Below are 18,818 nucleotides of genomic sequence, written 5' to 3'. Positions count from 1 at the left end.
AGATCTCAACAGGGCCTTTTTAATAATTCAGTATTGGCTTAAAAATAACCCATACTCCTTTGTTTTCTTCTATGTGGGAGAAGCACTCCCTGGTTTCTTCAAAACAAAATCCCATCAGCACTAAATACCATATCAACAGAGCCCAAATGAATAAATCATAGAGGTCAGTGAGGAAAATATTGGGAGGGGAATATATAGTAAACTACAGAGATGGAAATGGGCACACATTGTACCTTGGAGGGAAATTTGTACATTGCAGGGTTGTATTGCTTATAAATTATTTATCGTTTCATTAATGGATTATGCATTTATTTGGTTTATTGAAGAAATATCTTACCTCGGACTCCTTGTAATAGCGCTCTGGAATCTCATCGTAGGCGATGTCAATAAAGCACACCTCTGTTTCTTCATCTCGGAGCTCTGTATCAAAGATCTACAGCAAAATGAGAGGACGTTAGAGGGAAAATTAGTTAAAAAGCTGCCACTGAAAATGTAACACATTTCCTTTGTCTGTCCATACTAAAAGCAACAATGGTGTGAGATGCAACAATGTACAGATATATGGAAGGGATGAGACTAAGCATCTAACAGAACACCTTGTCGCCTGTGGCTCATTGTAGTAGTAGATTAACCTTTTAAATTAGGGGTGTCCAATTCGCTCCTGGGGGGCCACTATCCTGCAGAGTTAAATTCCAATCTACCCCAATATATTTGCCTGGAAGTTCCTAGTAATCCAGAAGACCTTGATTAGCTTGTTCAGATGTGTTTAATTAGAGCTCATCACTGCTGTGTTTATTAAGTTGGCTTGAGAAAGACAATTTACTGATCTGCTATATAAGCTGCTGCTGCTGCTGCTTAGCCAAAACTTAGTCAGTCTCTCTTCCTAAAACTTTAAAGCTACAACCACCAAACTTAGGTCAGACCTTCAGGCTGGTTTCTGAAAACCAGACTATCAAAACCACCTAAAATCCCATAGACTTTCATTGAGGGGGTGAAAACTTTTATACAAAGAGACCTGTGGTGCATCGAAGCTGTTTATTGCTAGAGCAAAGCTTAACAACTCCCTACTTAAAAAAACAGCGAAAACCAGCATAAGTTGAATGGTGGTTTTAAGGCTGGTTTTAAAGTGGTTTAAAGCGGTTTTGGCCAATTTTTAGCTGGTCAGGGTTGTCTTAGGTGGCCAAGCTGGGAGACCTGCTAAAAGACCAGCCAAGGTTAAATCAGTTATTTTCAGCTTAAACTAAAACTAGACAACCAGTCTAGGTTGGTTTTAGCTGTTTTTTATTGAATCAATTGGTTTTAACTGGTTTTAACTGGTTTCAGTCATGCTATAAACATATCAACCATGCTAACAACATGCTAGTAACTTACTAATCATGTTAGCAACATGCTATTAACATGCTAACCATGCCAATACCATGCTAATTATGTTAGAAACACACTAGCAACGTGCTAGTAACTTGCTAATCATGCTAGCAACATGCTAATAACATGCTAATTATGCTAGAAACACACTAGCAACATGCTAGTAACTTGCTAATCATGTTAGCAACATGCTATTACCATGCTAGCAACATGCTAATAACATGTTAATTATGCTAGAAACACACTAGCAACATGCTAGTATTTTGCTAATCATGTTAGTAACATGCTACTAACTTGCTTATCATGTTAAAAACATGCTAGTAACGTGCTAATCATGCTAACAACATGCTGGTGACATGCTAATCCTGCTAACATGTTAGTAATATGCTAATCATGCTAGAAACATGTTAGTAACATGCTAAGCCTGCTAACAACATGCTAGTAATATGCTAATCATGCTAGAAACATGTTAGTAACAAGCTAGTAACATGCTAATCATGCTAGCAAACATGCTAATAACATGTTAATCATGCTAGAATAAAAAATGACATGTTAATCATAGTAGCAACATGCTAGTAATATGCTAATCATGTTAGAAACATGTTACCAACAAGCTGGTAACATGCTAATCATGCTAGCAACATGCTAGTACCTGGATAATCAGGCTAGCAACATGCTAGTAACTTGCTAGTGGTGCTAACAACATCTTAGTCACATGCATGTCATGCTAGTAACTGGCTAATCATGCTAGAAACATCCCTGGTGAAAAAAACAGCATATGCTGGTTACAGGGTTGGGGTCAATTCAGGAATAAACTCAACAATTCCAATTCAAAGAAGGAAATGGAATTGGAATTGGAATTCAACAACAATTACAGGAAACAGAGTTGGAATTGAATTGGAATTACAGGAAGTGGAATTCAATTCAGGGAAATTCCACTGAATTCCGTTTATTGCTGTTTCTGAGCATTTATTTGTGATTGCATTTAGAGACATACATTTGAACTTTATTTATGATGCTTTACAAATACCAAGTAATGTATGAAATAGAGTTGATCAAATGCAAGTAAATAAAAATGAGAACTGAACATTATGAATTAATAATTGAATGACAGTGGTGATAAGTTTCTGGATGTACTATACATTCAACATATGATTACCACATAATATATGTCTCAACTCACAAAAAAATGAGTCATGTTCATTCATGTATTTCACTTTTTATTGCATCAAATTATCATAATTTCCTGAAATTTGGCATCGCTAAGATTGCATCTCTCAGGCCTAAATATCTCAAGTGGAATTTAGTGGAATTTATTTGATTTCAATTCTGTTTCCTGTCAGCTGCATGCAATTCCAATTCCATTCCAGGAAGTGAATTGGAATTTACCATTCATTCTCAATTCAATTCATGAATGGCCCCAACCCTGGCTGGTTAGGTGTGTTTTGATGCTGGTTTAGGCTTGTCCTTAGCTGGTTTATGCTGGTCATGTTGCTGGTCAAGGACCAGCATCAACCAGCAAAGGACCAGCATAAAACAGCAAAGGACCAGCTTAAACCAGCATCAAAACACACCTAACCAGCATCCCAGCAGCAAAACATGCCTACCAGCATATGCTGTTTTTTTCACCAGGGACGCTAACAACAAGCTAGTGTAAGGTCCACTAAATTGGCCCAACATAGGTATCCAAAGATGGATGAAGGTTTCTTGCGTGTTCTGTCTTTTCAGCGTGCAAAGTTATTAAATTTAGATTAAATTCAAATCTGACTCCATTTTATTATCTAATCTGACTTCATTTTATTATGACCTCGCATTTGGGTTATAATGGCAATTATTTTTGATCATTCTTAGGATAATTTATCTTGACATCTGATTATTTATTAACCATATTACCCCTGGTTGCCAAGTTGCTATATTGTTGGTAGCTAGTTAGTCTCACACCCACAGTCCAAGAGTTTGATATTTACTGCACACAAAACTGAAAAACAGCTTTTTAGTCAGTGCACCTAGAAAGAAAGTCATTCTTTACAAGTTCCCAGACTGATCCAGTGAGAGGGATTTGTTTTTTAAGTTTGTGAGGTTCAACTTAACGTTGAACTAAGTAACTGTAGTTGGACATTTTCCATCTGAATGGGTACATTTTGAACCGCAGTAGCTGCTCAAATTGGTCCCTCGAAACTCTCACTGACAGTGCCTTCCGGTTGCTTTATTGCAGCAAATCACTCAGCATGAACACAAGCTTGTTCATTTGTCACCAGGATATGACTTAGTGTAAGTCTTTCTGTTGTAGTAACAGTAAAGAGAGATCTACTGTAGGAATCTTCAGCAACTCTCAGCAGACTCAAACACATCTACAGCTGCAGACTCCACGCTGTCCACAAGAAGGAGCTCTCGGTCTGCGCGCGAATCAACGCCAGCACGCGTATTGCATAAGCTGCCACTCATCCGAGTGCTTGCAGCCTAACAAAGACTTTAATGGGTGAGAGCGCTCCGCTTCAAAGGATCAGGTGCTTTCAGGTGAGAGAACGGCTCTCCTGTTGTCTGCCACCTGTGTGGGTTTGCCAATTACATTGTAATTCTTTTCATATCCAACCGACAGTCAGCTTCAGGGATGACATGGAGAGAAATGTATAAAACCTCTTTATTTTAAAATGTAGACACAAAGGAGAGTGCACTATAGCTGTGAAAGTGTAGAATGGATGGTTTGAAATCGTAAAACAAAGAACGAAAGGGGATGACATGACGGAGTAGCTGAATATTTTAGAAAATAAGGTATGGTGGACCTTATCAAGAGAGATGGGGAGGAAATTTGAAAAGGACTTGAATGATGGCTCTAATAAATAAAATCGGCCTTAATTTCAGAGATGTGGCAGGAAACTTAGACAAGCTTGTTTATCAAAGCCAAAAGAACAAAATACAAGAGCAAACTCTACATCCCAACGGTGGCGATAAGCAACATTAAAGTAGACTCCTGCTGCAACACAGACTAATGCATGCTGGAGTGCGCCGTTTAAACTTCAAAGCAGCCAACATGGCTCAAATGTAGGGAAAACATCAGAAACAGCCTCTCACACCAATGAGGAGGCGGAATACAGATCAAGGATTTGTGTTTTCTCCTCTTACAGATGCAGACGGAGTTCTACAGGTGCAAAAAACAAGGAGACAAATGAGAGAGTGGGTTCAAATGTCTCTCCACTGAAGACGGCAAAGTGCTGGCCCTCGTACCTGAAGTGTGACCGTGGTCGATTAAGCAAAAAGGCATGGTCCGTGAAGAATGATTTACTGAGTCTGGTGTGGAAGAACTTGACTGGCCGGCATAAAGTTCACACCTGAACCCCACTAAACACCTTGCAACAGGAAGAGCCAGCAAAACCTCAAAGCAAACTAAACACCTTGCAATAGGTACAGCCAGCAAGAGCCCATGACCAAAGGTCTAGGTGATTTTGTTCACAACATTTTTTGTTATGCTGGCTGAAAGTCTCTACACATCCTGATAGCAATCACTAAGTGGTCTAAATGTATGTATATTGTCTGTTGATGGCGTAGGAGCATACAACATTTGTCCAATCATATCCTTCGGTCCGAAGGCTACAATAGGCTGTCCTACCTGTCTGTCAGCATAAGTATTTGCACACCTCTGCGCATCCTGATACATCGTCAGCGCATTCGGTTACGCTATTGCAGACGAGCAAGAACAGAAGCCGTTGTTACTGTAATATTATGTGCTTTGTACTACAATGTTTTCTCACTTTTTCGCTTTTAAAAAGGCGTGTCTTAGGGCCTTGAGTTTCCTAGTTTCTAGTGTTAATTTTGTTAACGAAAACAACAAAAATATTCATTGATGACTATTTTTCCATGACTGAGACAAGACAAAGATAAGGCAACATCATTAACCATGACTATATCAGTAATGTTGAGGAAAACGACAAGACTAAAATGTAGTTTTAAAAATTAGATCCTTTCCATATCTTAAATCTCTATATATGTTCTTCAACAACAAAGAAGGGGGAAATATAGACCTAAAAGGACATATTTGTGACCCTGGACAACAAATAAGGGTCAATTTATTTTTAAATTGAGGTTTATACATCTTCTGGGAGCTGAATAAATAAGCTTTCCATTGATGTTTGATTTGTTAGGACAATATTTGGCAGAGATACAACTATTTGAATTCTGGAATCTGAGGGTTCTCAAAGTATTGAGAAAATCGCCTTTAAAGTTGTCTAAATGAAGTTCTTAGCAATGGATATTACTAATCAAAAATTAAGTTTTGATATATTTACGGTAGGAAATTTGCTAAGTATCTTCTTTGAACATGATCTTCACTTAATATTCTAATGATTTTGGCATAAAAGAAAAATCAATGATTTTGACCATACAATGTATTTTTGGCTATTGCTACAAATATACCAGTGCTACTTGAGAGTAGTTTTGTGGTCCAGGGTCACATTTTTACTTTGGAATAGGAAACCACAAGGTCTCTCTTTTTTTAAAATTTCTTTTAACTTGAGTGCTGTGTTTTTTTAATCGCTGTGCCATTCATGAGAGGCTGAAAAGATGAAGAGCAAAATATGAAGAGCCCAAAGGTCAAAGATGTCCTTTTATCATGTTTACACAGAAAACAATGGAATTCGCTTAGGCTATGAATCTTCTGTTATGAATTCTCAGCCACAGATCAGTTTGCAGTTCCATTTGGTTACACTAGTGATGCAGAAACATCTTACAGCAGCTTAAAAATCAGCATTACACTTTACTTTGTTAAAGTTTCACTGAAGTGCTTTGAAACACGCAGCGTTATTCTATGTGTTGATGTAATTTTAAATGAAACAGGAAGACAGGGTGGGACATATCAAGCAGTCCCATCCCCTTTTTTATATAGCCAATAACATTTTGTTTATATCACAGCTTGGGCTCGGTACAGCTGCATTTTGACACCGTATGACAGCCACAATCTCATCCATAGCGCTATAAAATCTGGCATTCTGCGTAGAAATCAAATGGGTTCAATACGTTTCGTGGTCTGCGCCGAGTGACACTGTGCGGAGTGATCCACTTTGTACTATCGTGTCTCTGGACCGGGGCAGGGTGACACAACATGAAACTAGACTTCATTTGCCCCAATAGAAAGCATATTTACAATGTCTGAATGGTTCCCTATCCTCTATATAGTGCGCTACGTGCCATTCACCAAAAAGAAAATACAAATTCTTTGAACAAGTGACTGATTTCAGTCGCAGCTTCAGTGTCTATTTATAGTGTAGGGGCGGGACGCTTTGGATTTTAGAGAGTATTTGATTGGACAGAAAGTTTGATGAGAAGGTGAAGTGCAGGGGGATGTCATCAAAATCATTGATATATGTGACCCTGGACCACAAAACCAGTCTTTAGCAGCACAGGTATATTTGTAGCAATAGCCAACAATACACTGTATGGGTCAAAATGATAGATTTTTCTTTTATGCCAAAAATCATGAGGATATTACGTAAAGATCATGTTCCATGAAGATATTTTGTAAATTTCCTACCGTAAATATATCAAAACTTTCTTTTTGATTACTAATATGCACTGCTAAGAACTTCATTTGGACAACTTAGGTGATTTTCTCAATATTTTCATTTTTTTTTTTTTTAATTTTTCTTTAGATTCCAGATTTTCAAATAGTTGTATCTCGGCCAAATATTGTCCTATCCTAACAACAGAACCATACATCAATGGAAAGCTTATTTATTCAGGTTTCAGATGCAGTATAAATATCAATTTTGAAAAATTGACCCTTACGACTGGTTTTGTGGTCCAGGGTCACATGTATTGGTGGAAGTGAAAGAATGTAAGTTTTGAATGCTTATATCTTTCAAATGCAAATTTTGGGATTGTTTTGGAGCACACTTAGCCCTTAAGGCTAACATATTCATACTAAAATCTAAAAAAAAACTGGGGACTTCAATGCATGTTTCTGGTTTTATAGTGCACAATATATTGGCATATACTCACCCCCTTGTCATCCAAGATGTTCATGTCTTTCTGTCTTCAGTTGTAAAGAAATTATGGTTTTTGAGGAAAACATTTCAGGATTTTTCTGCATATAGTGGATTTCACTGGTGCCCCGTATTTGAACTTCCAAAATGTAGTTTAAATGTGGCTTCAAAGGGCTCTAAATGATCCCAGCCAAGAAAGAAGGGTCTTATCTAGCGAAACGATCTGTTTTTTTTTTTTTCGAAAAATAAAAATTTGTATACTTTAAGCACAAAAGCTTATGTAGCACAGGCTCTGGGATGTGCGTCTACGGGTCGTTCTTGAACGATTCGTTCATTTTGAACGGATCTTTAATGTGACTCGGGAAGAACGAGTCATCTCGGGCAGTGATTCATTCAGTCGCGCATGTGCAACATCCTATTAGGTTCTGTACTGGAATTAGTTCACCTGTTTCGAGTCTTCGGGTTTTTCGAGTCGTTTGAGGCTGATTTTACTAAAATGAACGAAATGATTCGAAAAAATATTCGTTCATTTTGCTGAACGATACTCAAAGGTCTGAGTCGGTAAAATGATCCGAACTTCAAAATGATCACTACTACGAATCACGTCTTCGAATCACCACAAGTCCATTGTCTATGTACTCCGGCTCAAAAAAAAGTTTGTCGAAAAACTCCATGTTAATTTCTCCTACAACTTCAGAATCGTCCGACATCGTTGTACCTTTTTGTTTGTAAGCAGCGTTTGACTTACTTGCACTTTCTTAGTTTTTGCACGTTCGCTTTGTAAACACTGGGTCTTACGTTCCGCGTGACCTTTCGACGTGATTCAATAGTACATGAACGCACATCCCAGAGCCTGTGCTACACAAGCTTTTGTGCCTAAAAAGAATACAAACTTTTATTTTACGAAAAAAATGACAGATCATTTCACTAGATAAGACCCTTCTTCCTCGACTGGGATCGTTTAGAGCCCTTTAAAGCTGCATTTAAACTACATTTTCGGAAGTTCAAAATTGGGGCACCAATGAAGTCCACTATATGGAGAAAAATCCTGAAATGTTTTCCTCAAAAAACACAATTTCTTCACGACTGAAGACAGAAAGACACAAACATCTTGAATGACAAGGGGGTGAGTAAATTATTTGTAAATGGACTTCTCCTTTAAATAAAAAATGTTTTTACAATCTCATCAAAATGTATGTTAGTTTTTTTTGGTTGATATCGCAAATCTCTCTTATTTTTAAATTCTTCACCCCTCTTTCCAACCACCTGCATCAATACGCAGCGCTTGTACAGGACAGGTGGCTCAACAGAAGCCATTACTTTAAAAGAACCATGTGAAAGCACTTTTGGAGGAGGTCAAAATGCATAATGCTGATCCATCTGTGATGTGGGAAAAGATTTTGTGGTCAAATAAAAACCGAAAATGCTTTCAGCTGAAATCCAAAGTGATATAAAGCAAATCTAACACTGCCCACACCTCAAAAACACCAAAGCACCATGCTGTCTCTTCTCAGCAGGAACTGGGCTTTTTGTTAAAACACAAGGATTAGTGGTGCAAGACACAAAGAAATGAGGCAGGGGAACCTGCTTTAGTAGGATAAAAACATGCTCTGGATAAAATGTATTTTTCAGCGAGGCAATGGTCCCAAACACAAGGCCAACTTAAGTGCCTGAAATCACCAATCTCAAGTCAAGATGCACAGGCATCTATCGGTCTGGAAACAAAGTGGTGTTTACAGGGTCTTAGAGGGTCTTGTGTTTTGACAAGATACCACAGTAATGTTGAGCGCAGATCTGACGCTCAAACATTAATTTCAGCACCATGGACAGGGCAAATCAACAGCACATGGTGAACAGAATGAGATGGGTGATAAAACCTAAAGCTATTTTCTGCTCATCAGCCGCCGTTACTAAAGAAGTGTTGGCATCTCAACCGAGCGTGAAACACGGATGGTGAAAGAATGCAGCGCTCTGTTATTTCTCACCTGCAGATGCAGAAATAGCCCTGAGGCGAACCAACCAGCACCTCACAACCTCCCAACAGATGCTACCTGGCTCCTACACCTCTCCTTTACAGTGCCACAAGCACATTTATATTTCATTCAGTCACTTTGTCTGTTACCAATCATTTTTCCATTCTTAATTGTCACAACTTTATCCCATCACACTGTACAACTAACTTCTCTCCCTCTCTGAAGTACATTTAATCATTTGAAGTTCAAGCAGATCATTTTGTAAATGTTAGATCTTCAAACGCACACCCGCACACACCTCAAACCGATCACAGAAGAGGAAAAACTATCTGCCTGCAGTGAGTGATCTTTAAAATGCTCTCATTTGGGGCAGAGGATGAAAGTGTTACTTGATGCCAGGAGCGAAGGAATAAAACAAAGTGAAATTCTTTCTAAGCGAGCGAGCATGTGCGTGGAGACTCAAACAGAAGCTCGGGACAGCACAGGCTCAGACAGACCGTAACCACCGTCTGGAACGATCTTGAGGCATGTAAGCTCTCAGACTGACTGCAGGCCAGCATTATTAAGGAGTCAAGCTCAGTCAGAACTCTCTCCAGGACAAATCCCATCTGAAATCACTTGTGGGTTTCTTCCGCTTAGATCTTAAAGAAGTCAAAACTTCTGAGATTGTTATCAGCTGTTTGGACATTGATCAACAATTAATGTAATGCTGAATTTCTCCAAACCTTTTCCCATGAAGAAAAAAACTCATCTTGTACGGCCTGAGGCGCCATTAATAATGAATGAACATCTAATCAATGCATTAAATAAACAGAGGAAGACCTACAACTCTATAACATTTTATAAGCACACTAAATCTAGTGATGCCACATATCAGAGAACCTACTGGGTTTACTAGTTCATTTTTTTCATCAGTTCTCTCATTTCACACGATCAACAGTTCTGACTTCACAGAAAAGATTTAGAGATGAAAAGTTAATTGAGAAAAGACCAGAAAGGATGAAATCATGCAGACATATTTACACTGTATACAGTATACATACATTGTCATTGATGCCTTTGTTGTCTTCATACTTTGTCTCAACGTGGATGGAGAACTTTGGCAGGAAAGAGCACTAAAGAAGAGGGAAAAAAGTGAAATGTGTCAAAAATGAGATACATTTGGCAAGTATTTAGACACTTAAAAACATCAAATTAAATGTTGCATGCACTTAAAAAGCAAAACAAGCTTTTCTCTTTACATTTCTTCATTATTTTTGTTCAATGTCTTTGAATCAGCTAGTGTTTTTTTAGTGGATATATGAAGTAATTTATCCAAGTTTGCACGTAATTCGCTAAAATGACAACCAATATTTTTCTCTTAATTTTCAAGAGGGTATCTATTATTTATTTTAAAGCAAACAAAGATTACTTTCTGATTTTAATAAAATTTGACACTTTGTTAGATGTGCTATTTAACATAATGAGATTCACAAATTGTTGTGCTCCTCAAAGGACAAGTTCAATTCCAGAACAAAAATTTACAGCCAATTTATTCAAACCCTTGTCATCCAAGATGTTCATATCTTTCTTTCTTCAGTCGTAAAGAAATTATGTTTTTTGAAGAAAACATTTCAGGATTTCTGTCCATAAAGTGGACTTCAATGATGCCCACGAGTTTGAACTTCCAAAATGCAGTTTAAATGCAGCTTCAAATGGCTTTAAATGATCCCAGCCATTTCACTTATCTAGCGAATTGATTGGTTATTTTCTAAAAACAAAAAATGCAATTTATATACTTTTTAACCTCAAACACTCATCTTGTCTAGCTCTGCGTGACCTCTGTGTATTCCAGTTCATGACAGGTAGAGTATTGTCGAAAAACTCCCATCACATTTTCGTCTCTAACTTCAAAATCGTCCTACATTGCTGTTTTACCTTTTTTTTGTAAAGGGCGTTTGATCTTCTATGCACGTTCACTTTATAAACATTGGGTCGGTACTGCTGCAGTGATGTAAGACGATTTTAAAGTTGAAGGACATACCCTACCCTCGCAGAGCTAAACAAGACGAGCATTTGAGATTTTTTTTAGAAAATAACAGATCGTTTTGCTGGATAAGACCCTTCTTCCTCAGCTAGGATCATTTATAGCCCTTTGAAGCTGCATTTAAACTACATTTTGGAAGTTGGAACTCGGGGCACCATAGAGGTCCACTATATGGAGAGAAATCCTGAAATGTTTTCCTCAAAAAACATAATTTCTTTACGACTGAAGAAAGAAAAATATGAACATCATGGATGACAAGGGTGTGAATAAATTATCTGTACATTTTTGTTCCGGAAGTGGACTTCTCCTTTAAACAACTCAACCCAAAAATGAAAAATTTGTGGAAAATGTTCTTACTCTTAGGCTGTCCATCATGAATTTGTTCTTTATTAGAACAGATTCTGAGAAATGTAGCATTACATCACTTGCTCACCGAAGGATCCTCTGCAGTGAATGGATGCCGTCAAAATGAGAGTCCAAACAGCTGATAAAAACCTCATAATAATCCACAAGTAATTCACACCACTTGAGTCTGTCAATTAAAGTCTTGTGAAGTGAAAAGCTGCATGTTTGTTAGAAACAAATCCATTGTTGAGATGTTTTTAACTTTAAATCTTCACTTTGGGCCAAAATACTACTCAATAGTCCATAATAATGCTTCCTCCAGTAAAAAAAAAATTCATCTGCTCTTGTCCTATCACATCAAAATCCACTGACATGTTTGTTTCAAATTGTTTTAGGCTTCTAAAACAGTACTTGATCTGTGCATATTTCTCTCCTGATTCAGGAAAGATGCCTTTTTGCTGGAGAAACCAATATTATGGACAGAGGACTTGTATTTTAGCCAGAAGCAACTGTTTGAAGTTAAACGCATCTTAATGATGGATTTGTTTCTTACAAACACAGATTTTCACTTCACCTGACATTAATCAATGAACAGGAGTCGTGTGGATTACTTGTGGATTACTGTGATGTTTTGACTCTCATTCTGACAGCGCCCATTCACTGCAGAGGATTCACTGGTGAGCAAGTGATGTAATGCTACATTTCTACAAATCTGTTGAAAGAACAAACTCACCTACATCTTAAATAGCCTGAGGGTGAGTACATTCTCAGCAAATTTTCATTTTTGGGCAAACCATTCCTTTAAGTATTACCTCAGCACATAATAAATCAACCGACAATTAGGGAAAAAAATACCACCACCTCAACCGACATTAACAACGGTTAATTCCATTTAGTCCAGCAACTAATTTTAGACATCTATCAAGAGGAGTCAAAGCCTCGACCCGGCCCCATTCATGAACACACTACATGCCTGCTCTCAGTAGATCTGGTGCACTGCAGGGCAATGCGCTTCAGTGTGATTGTGTTTTATGAGCCTGGCGTTGTGCCGTAATGATGAGCTCTTTTCTGCCTCACTGGATTTACAGCCTCCCTGTCCTCCTCCTCCTCCTCTCTCCTCCCCACACGTCCTGAAGCTGTAGCCCCTCTGAGACCTAACACACTGCTGCCTGATTAGATTAAGCACCGCTCCTGCAATCGCTATGGAGATCAATAGAGGCTGAGTTACGTAATGCTGGAGGAAATGCTGTAGTGGTGGGGGAAGGGCAAAAGATCGAGGAGAAGAGAAGAAGAGCAGATCTTTGGGTGCAAACCCACAAGGCAATGTTGATTTACCACTCTGTTTCAAAAACCTAGGGAGCTGCCTCACTGTTTGAAACTGTAGCTTGCCAAGCTACAAGCTGCTCATCGTTTAAATGTAGTTAAACTGGGGAACAACAGGTTGAAGGTCCAAACTGCAGTTTCAATGCAGCTTCAAAGGGCTTTACACAATCTCAGCTGAGGAGTAAAGGTCTTATCTAGCGAAACGATTAGTAATTTTCTAAAAAAATAAACATTTATATACTTTTTAACCACAAATGCTTGCATTAACTCGGCGATGCACATCCGTGACTTCATGCATTATGTAATTATATTGGAAAGTTAATACGTCGTTACACTGTACAAACAACAACAAACATAATTGTTGAATCAACCTGAAATATTTTGTTACCCTGCTGACTTAAAATTAAGTTCAGTCAACTCAAATAAGTTTAGTAATAACTCAAATAATGTTGAGTTGTACTAAGTGACAATTTAGATATTCAAGTTGACTAAACTAAATAAATTGGATTGTTAAACTTAAAAGCTGTGTTTGTTACCCGGCTGCCTTTAAATTGTAAGTTGAATCAACTCAAATATCTAAGTTGTCACTTAGAAAAACTTAACATTTCAAGTTGACTAAACTTTTTTGAGTTGACTGAAGGCAGCGGGGTAACAAATTATTTTAAGTTGACTCAAAAATTTTTTTTTTTACAGTGTAGGTCTTAGTCTGTGTACTTAGGTTCAAAAAGGTAGGGTGGGTTGAAATCTTATTTTCATGAAATCTCCATCTCATTTTCTCCTCCAACTTCAAAATTGTCCACCTTGTCTTTTTTGTAAAGAGCGTTTAGCTTTCTTTGCACGTTCTCTTTGTGAACACTGGGTCAGTATTTCCACCTACACCACGCATGACCTGATTACTTGATGCATGAAGTTGAGCTAGTGCAAGATGAGCATTTGTGGTTAAAAAGTATATAAATTACTTTTTTTTTTAGATGACAAATCATTTTGCTAAATAAGACCCTTATTCCTCGGCTGGGATTGTGTAGAGCCATTTAAAGCTGCATTGAAACTGCAGTTTGGACCTTCAACCCTTTGATCCCCATTGAAGTCCACTATATGGAGAAAAATCCTGGCATGTTTTTCTCAGAAACCTTAATTTCATTTTAACTGAAGAAAGAAAGACATGAACATCTTGGATGACATGGAGGTGAGTAAATTATCAGGACATTTTTATTCTGGAAGCAAACTAATCCTTAAAAGAGAGACACTTTCATGATTGTTTCTTAATACACATGAGTGCACTTTGTAAGTTTGTCAATTATAAGTTTTACTTTAAAGAACATTAATTTTTTGTCATGCTTTAGAGAAGTACACTTATTTTGGTGTGTTGACTAACATGCTATAGCACATGTAAAATACTTGATTATAATCTTAACCATATTGGTATTCTATATTACATTTAAAGTTACTATATTTTTATAGAAGATCTACTTTTATGTTATCAGTTTGATTTGTTTATCTACTTTAAACCACTGTATCCTCAACACACACTAAATTAAAGATAACACAGTGACTCTAATAATAACGGCTTGGAGAATATAAAGTATATTTGCCCATTACATATCTACACTATGGATGCTATCCAAATAGAATTAAATTAGTGTAGAGGGAATATATTGGAAGTGTCTTTTTCTGGCAATACTGAGTAGTGAACACCCACATTTTCTGCAGCCTGGGTGCCAGGAGTGTTTTTATCATTCATTTTCTCCATACAGATTTCAAAAGATTCTTTAAAAATCGTCTTGTGAGACATCAACCAAACCAACCAGCTACAAGACAACATGCAAACTTTGTATAATATGGAGGAATGAACTACTCAGTCCATAAATCACTGTGAATGATATAACGGAGTCAGAAACAGTGACATCATAGGCAAACAGAAGTGGATTTTAATGATAACACTAACCAAGTTGCACCACATTGGCTGATAATGTGAACTCTGTGCTGTAATAAATGAATAAAAGTGACTGGCTGAATATAAACTAATGCAAATAAACGGTAACGATCGTGACATTAAACATCTAGTTTGGCCTTGCGTATATTTAAACGCTTGAGGTACTACTACTTTTAGCACCCTCTCAGTCTCTAATCAACAAATGAATTACTCTATAATGATATGAAAGCAGGAACAGTCTTCTTCTTCCTTCTTGGCATCCGTCTGTCTTGGAAGACAATGGTAACGCCCTGTCTGATTTGTTCAATCTTGTTGAGTGCAGCATCTAATGTGGCTCAGCAGTCAGAATCTAGCCAGACAGTCTCTGCCACAAGTGTTGCACACAAAATCTGATGACTACTAGGAGGTCTGGTTCTGGTTCTGCTGCCTCTGTTTCCTTAATTGTCGTTTGTTTTTCGACTGTAGGTTCCTCTTCTCCTCGCCCCTTTTGACTCCCTTCTGGAACGACACAATGCCAGTGTCCGTGGTGATTGGCTAACAGTTCCCAGCTGTTTGAGTCAATGTCAGTCAGCTTCATGTCGTGTTTGCAGACATCCTTGAAGCGCAGCATTGGGTGACGTCCCATGGCCAATTTACCATACAGGAGGCCCTTGAGATGCGTCCATTATCCATACGGCGCACGTTCCCAAGCCATCACAGTCGCCGCTGACAGAGCATAAGGCGCATGCTGAGGGAGCCTGCTTTTCTCCAGCACATCTGAGTTGGTGACCTTGTCCTGCCATGTGATGCTTAATATCTGGTGAAGACAGCGAAGGTGGAAGCTTTCCAGGTGGTTCTCCTGTCCGATGTATGTAGACCAGGTCTCACTGCGGTACTGCCGCACTGAGGACACATGCCTGGTACACCTTGAGCTTAGTGTTCACCGTCAACTGGTTATTGCCCCACACTCTCTTGTTCACCTTTGCCATGATGGCAGCGGCTTTGGCGATGCGTTTGGAAATCTTGACTTCGAGTGAAAGTTTGCTGGTAACTGTTGAGCCCGGGTAGATAAACTGGTGGGTGATCTCGAGCTTCTCGTTGTCGATGCAGTTTGATGGTGTTGCAAGGACACCCTGGCCCTTGACGTGGGTCTTTTTGATGCTGATAGTCAGACCAAATTCCTTGCAGGCATGAGCGAACCGGTCCATCAGACTTTGAAGATCTTCTTCGGTGTGCGAGGTCAGAGCAGTATCATCTGCAAACAACATCTCTCTGATGTGAACTGTGCAGACCTTTTTCTTGGCCTTCAGACGGGACAGGTTAAACAACTTCCCATCGCTTCTGGTGTGCAGGTGAACACTTTCTTCCGAGTCTTTGAAGGCGAAGTTCAGCAGCAGGGAGAAGAAGATGCCGAATAATGTTGGCACAAGGACACAGCACACAAATGTGGGGGGCAGCCAATCTTCTTCAGCAGCTGGAACAGGCCTCTTCTGCTTACAAGGTCAAACGCCTTAGTAAGGTCTATGAAAGTGATGTAAAGTGGCAAATGCTCTCTGCATTTCTCCTGGAGCTGATGCACTGAGAAAATTATGTCCACAATGGATCTCTCTGTCCTGAACCCGCACTGGGACTCTGGATATATATGGTCAGCGAGGACCTGTAGGCGAGCAAGGACAACACGTGCGAAGGCTTTGCCCATGGTGCTCAGAAGAGAGATGCCACGGTAATTATTACAGTCGCTTCGGTCGCCCTTGTTCGGTCACATGTCCTGGGGGACCTTACCTTCTCTCCAACACTGACACAGGAGTTTGTGAAGTGGCTCAAGCAGGACCGGCTTTCCACTCTTGATGATTTCAGGAGGTATTCCATCTTCACCTGAAGCTTTGCCACATGATAAGGCATTGATGGCTTTGTTGAGTTCCTCCAGGGTGGGCTCTGCATCCAACTCCTTTAGAACAGGCAGGTCCTTGATTGCATCAAGTGCTTCCTGGGAGACAGAATTTTCTTTAGAGTAAAGGTCGAGGTAATGTTCAACCCATCTCGCAAGCTTGTTGTCCTGGTCTGTGATAGTCTCTCCTGTCTTGGATTTCAGGGGCGTGCTCTTCTTCGCCGGTTTTCCTGTTGCTTGCTTGATTCCCTCGTACATGCGTCTGATGTTGCCAGTGTCTGAGGCTTGTTGGATGTTGCCAGACAGCTGAAGCCAGTAGTTGTTTGCGCAGCGGCGTGTTGTTTGCTGGACCTTGCATCGTGCAGCCTTTAATGCTTTCAGATTTCTCTGACTTGGATCACGTTTGTAATCGGTCAGTGTGCTGCATTTGATGTTGATGACAGTCTCCATTTCAGCGATGTTAGCCTACCAATCAGCGTTTTTTGCACTCCTTCTTGCCATAGGTCAGCATGGCCGTGCTGTAGATGGTACTGCGGACAGAGTTCAATCTGTCTTCAGCATTCTGTTCCTGGCCTTGGATATGAAAGCAGGAACAGCAGTGTACTGTAAATATACCGTTTTGTCAAAACAAACAGCACAAGGCATCAGTGATTCTGCCTCTAGAGGTCCCTCTCATACTGTATAATGTCTGCAAACCTCAGCCACTCTAACAATGGATAGAACTCTGAAAAAGTACCCTCCTTATTTCACCATAAGAGCGGGAGCAGCCATTTGTAAATTTTATGGGTCTGACCACCTCATCCAGCTATTTCTTGATGTACAAAACAGCTTGTTTTGCAAATTAGTCTATCTTAACAAATTATTTTAATGTATTTTCTTAATTATGAATACACTGGTTTGTAGTGCAAACAGTTCTACCATTTACTGCACATTGTCATTCTTCTCATCATTTCCCTATAGCAGCTAATGGAAGTCTTGACAATATACTTCTGCACTGAAGAATAAAGCTTTGTTTTTGTGCCTTCAACTCAAGCATGAACCATGAATTAACAACATCTGAGCTCATAGCAGGTCTGTCTTAAAAGGTTTATGTTACTGCTAAAAATCAATATCTCTATGAAGAAAACAAATGTGATTTCTGGAGCTCTACTGTTGCACTCAATTAAATTAGCATCGGATAAAATAAAAGATTAAAACTTTGATATGTTGACTGCAATTTCCTTAGCACAAGAACAAATAAAACAGCCCTTATCTAAGATGTGTATATATAAATGTATCTTTAGTCTCTATAATCAATCAGCCAGCTCAAACAGCCTATTTGAATAAGCGGCTGCCACAAATTTACATGTAGCTGTTTCCTCATGTGCTCATTTTTTACATCCTCTGGGCTTTTTTCATCTTCCACTGCTCTCATTTGAGCAGTTTGTATCCTGTTGTTTCTGGCATATGGTTGATTATGATAATGGTATTCCGATGAAGAGCTCTCTCATTCATCTCTAGGTACAGATACGGCACGCAGAGCCACTCCAAGATCCAATGACTGCCGTCCAGCTTAAGTTAAGCCTTAATCCTTCACCGCTCATTTAAACCAACCTGTCATCTTTCTGCTGTTGACTTTCAACAGTTTTCACGCTCAAAAAATAAATGTAAGATTTATGCATCTGAATTGTATATGAAAGTATGAATGCATATAGAAACATGGGTGTAGCTATAACATTTCTGAAATGGGTGAAAGCCCATTTTGTACACCTTGTAACCAATGTTGGGGAAAGTTACTTGGTACTGGATTACAATATTGCGTTATTCCATAAAAAAGTAACTTACTGGATTACTTATTTACTTTTTATGGAAAGTAATGGATTATATTACTTTTGCGTTACTTTCTTGACAATTGGGCTGGGCTTGCTTATTTCTTTTTCAATAACAACATCCCAAAAGTGATATTTTTGGCAAATGTAAAGGCTCTTTAACACCAAAAGTGATTGCTAAGAACTTCATTTTCTCAATATTT

At 38.8% G+C, this 18,818-nt stretch overlaps 1 protein-coding gene across 1 annotated transcript in view; it reads right to left on the bottom strand.

Annotated features, from left to right (window-relative positions):
• pitpnc1a (phosphatidylinositol transfer protein cytoplasmic 1a) overlaps positions 1-18,818 on the bottom strand; it is a 109,843-nt gene that overhangs the window by 8,841 nt on the left and 82,184 nt on the right. The window contains exons 5-6 of the mRNA XM_051105926.1: positions 10,357-10,428; positions 338-433 (exon numbers count right to left, since the gene is read on the bottom strand). Of these exons, the coding sequence (XP_050961883.1) occupies positions 338-433; positions 10,357-10,428 (168 nt within the window). The remainder of the gene's footprint in view (positions 1-337; positions 434-10,356; positions 10,429-18,818) is intronic.

This window comes from Labeo rohita, chromosome 3 (genome assembly GCF_022985175.1).
Source record: "Labeo rohita strain BAU-BD-2019 chromosome 3, IGBB_LRoh.1.0, whole genome shotgun sequence".
In the NCBI taxonomy this organism is placed as follows: Eukaryota; Metazoa; Chordata; class Actinopteri; order Cypriniformes; family Cyprinidae; genus Labeo; species Labeo rohita.
This window is presented reverse-complemented; position numbering and strand designations above follow the sequence as displayed.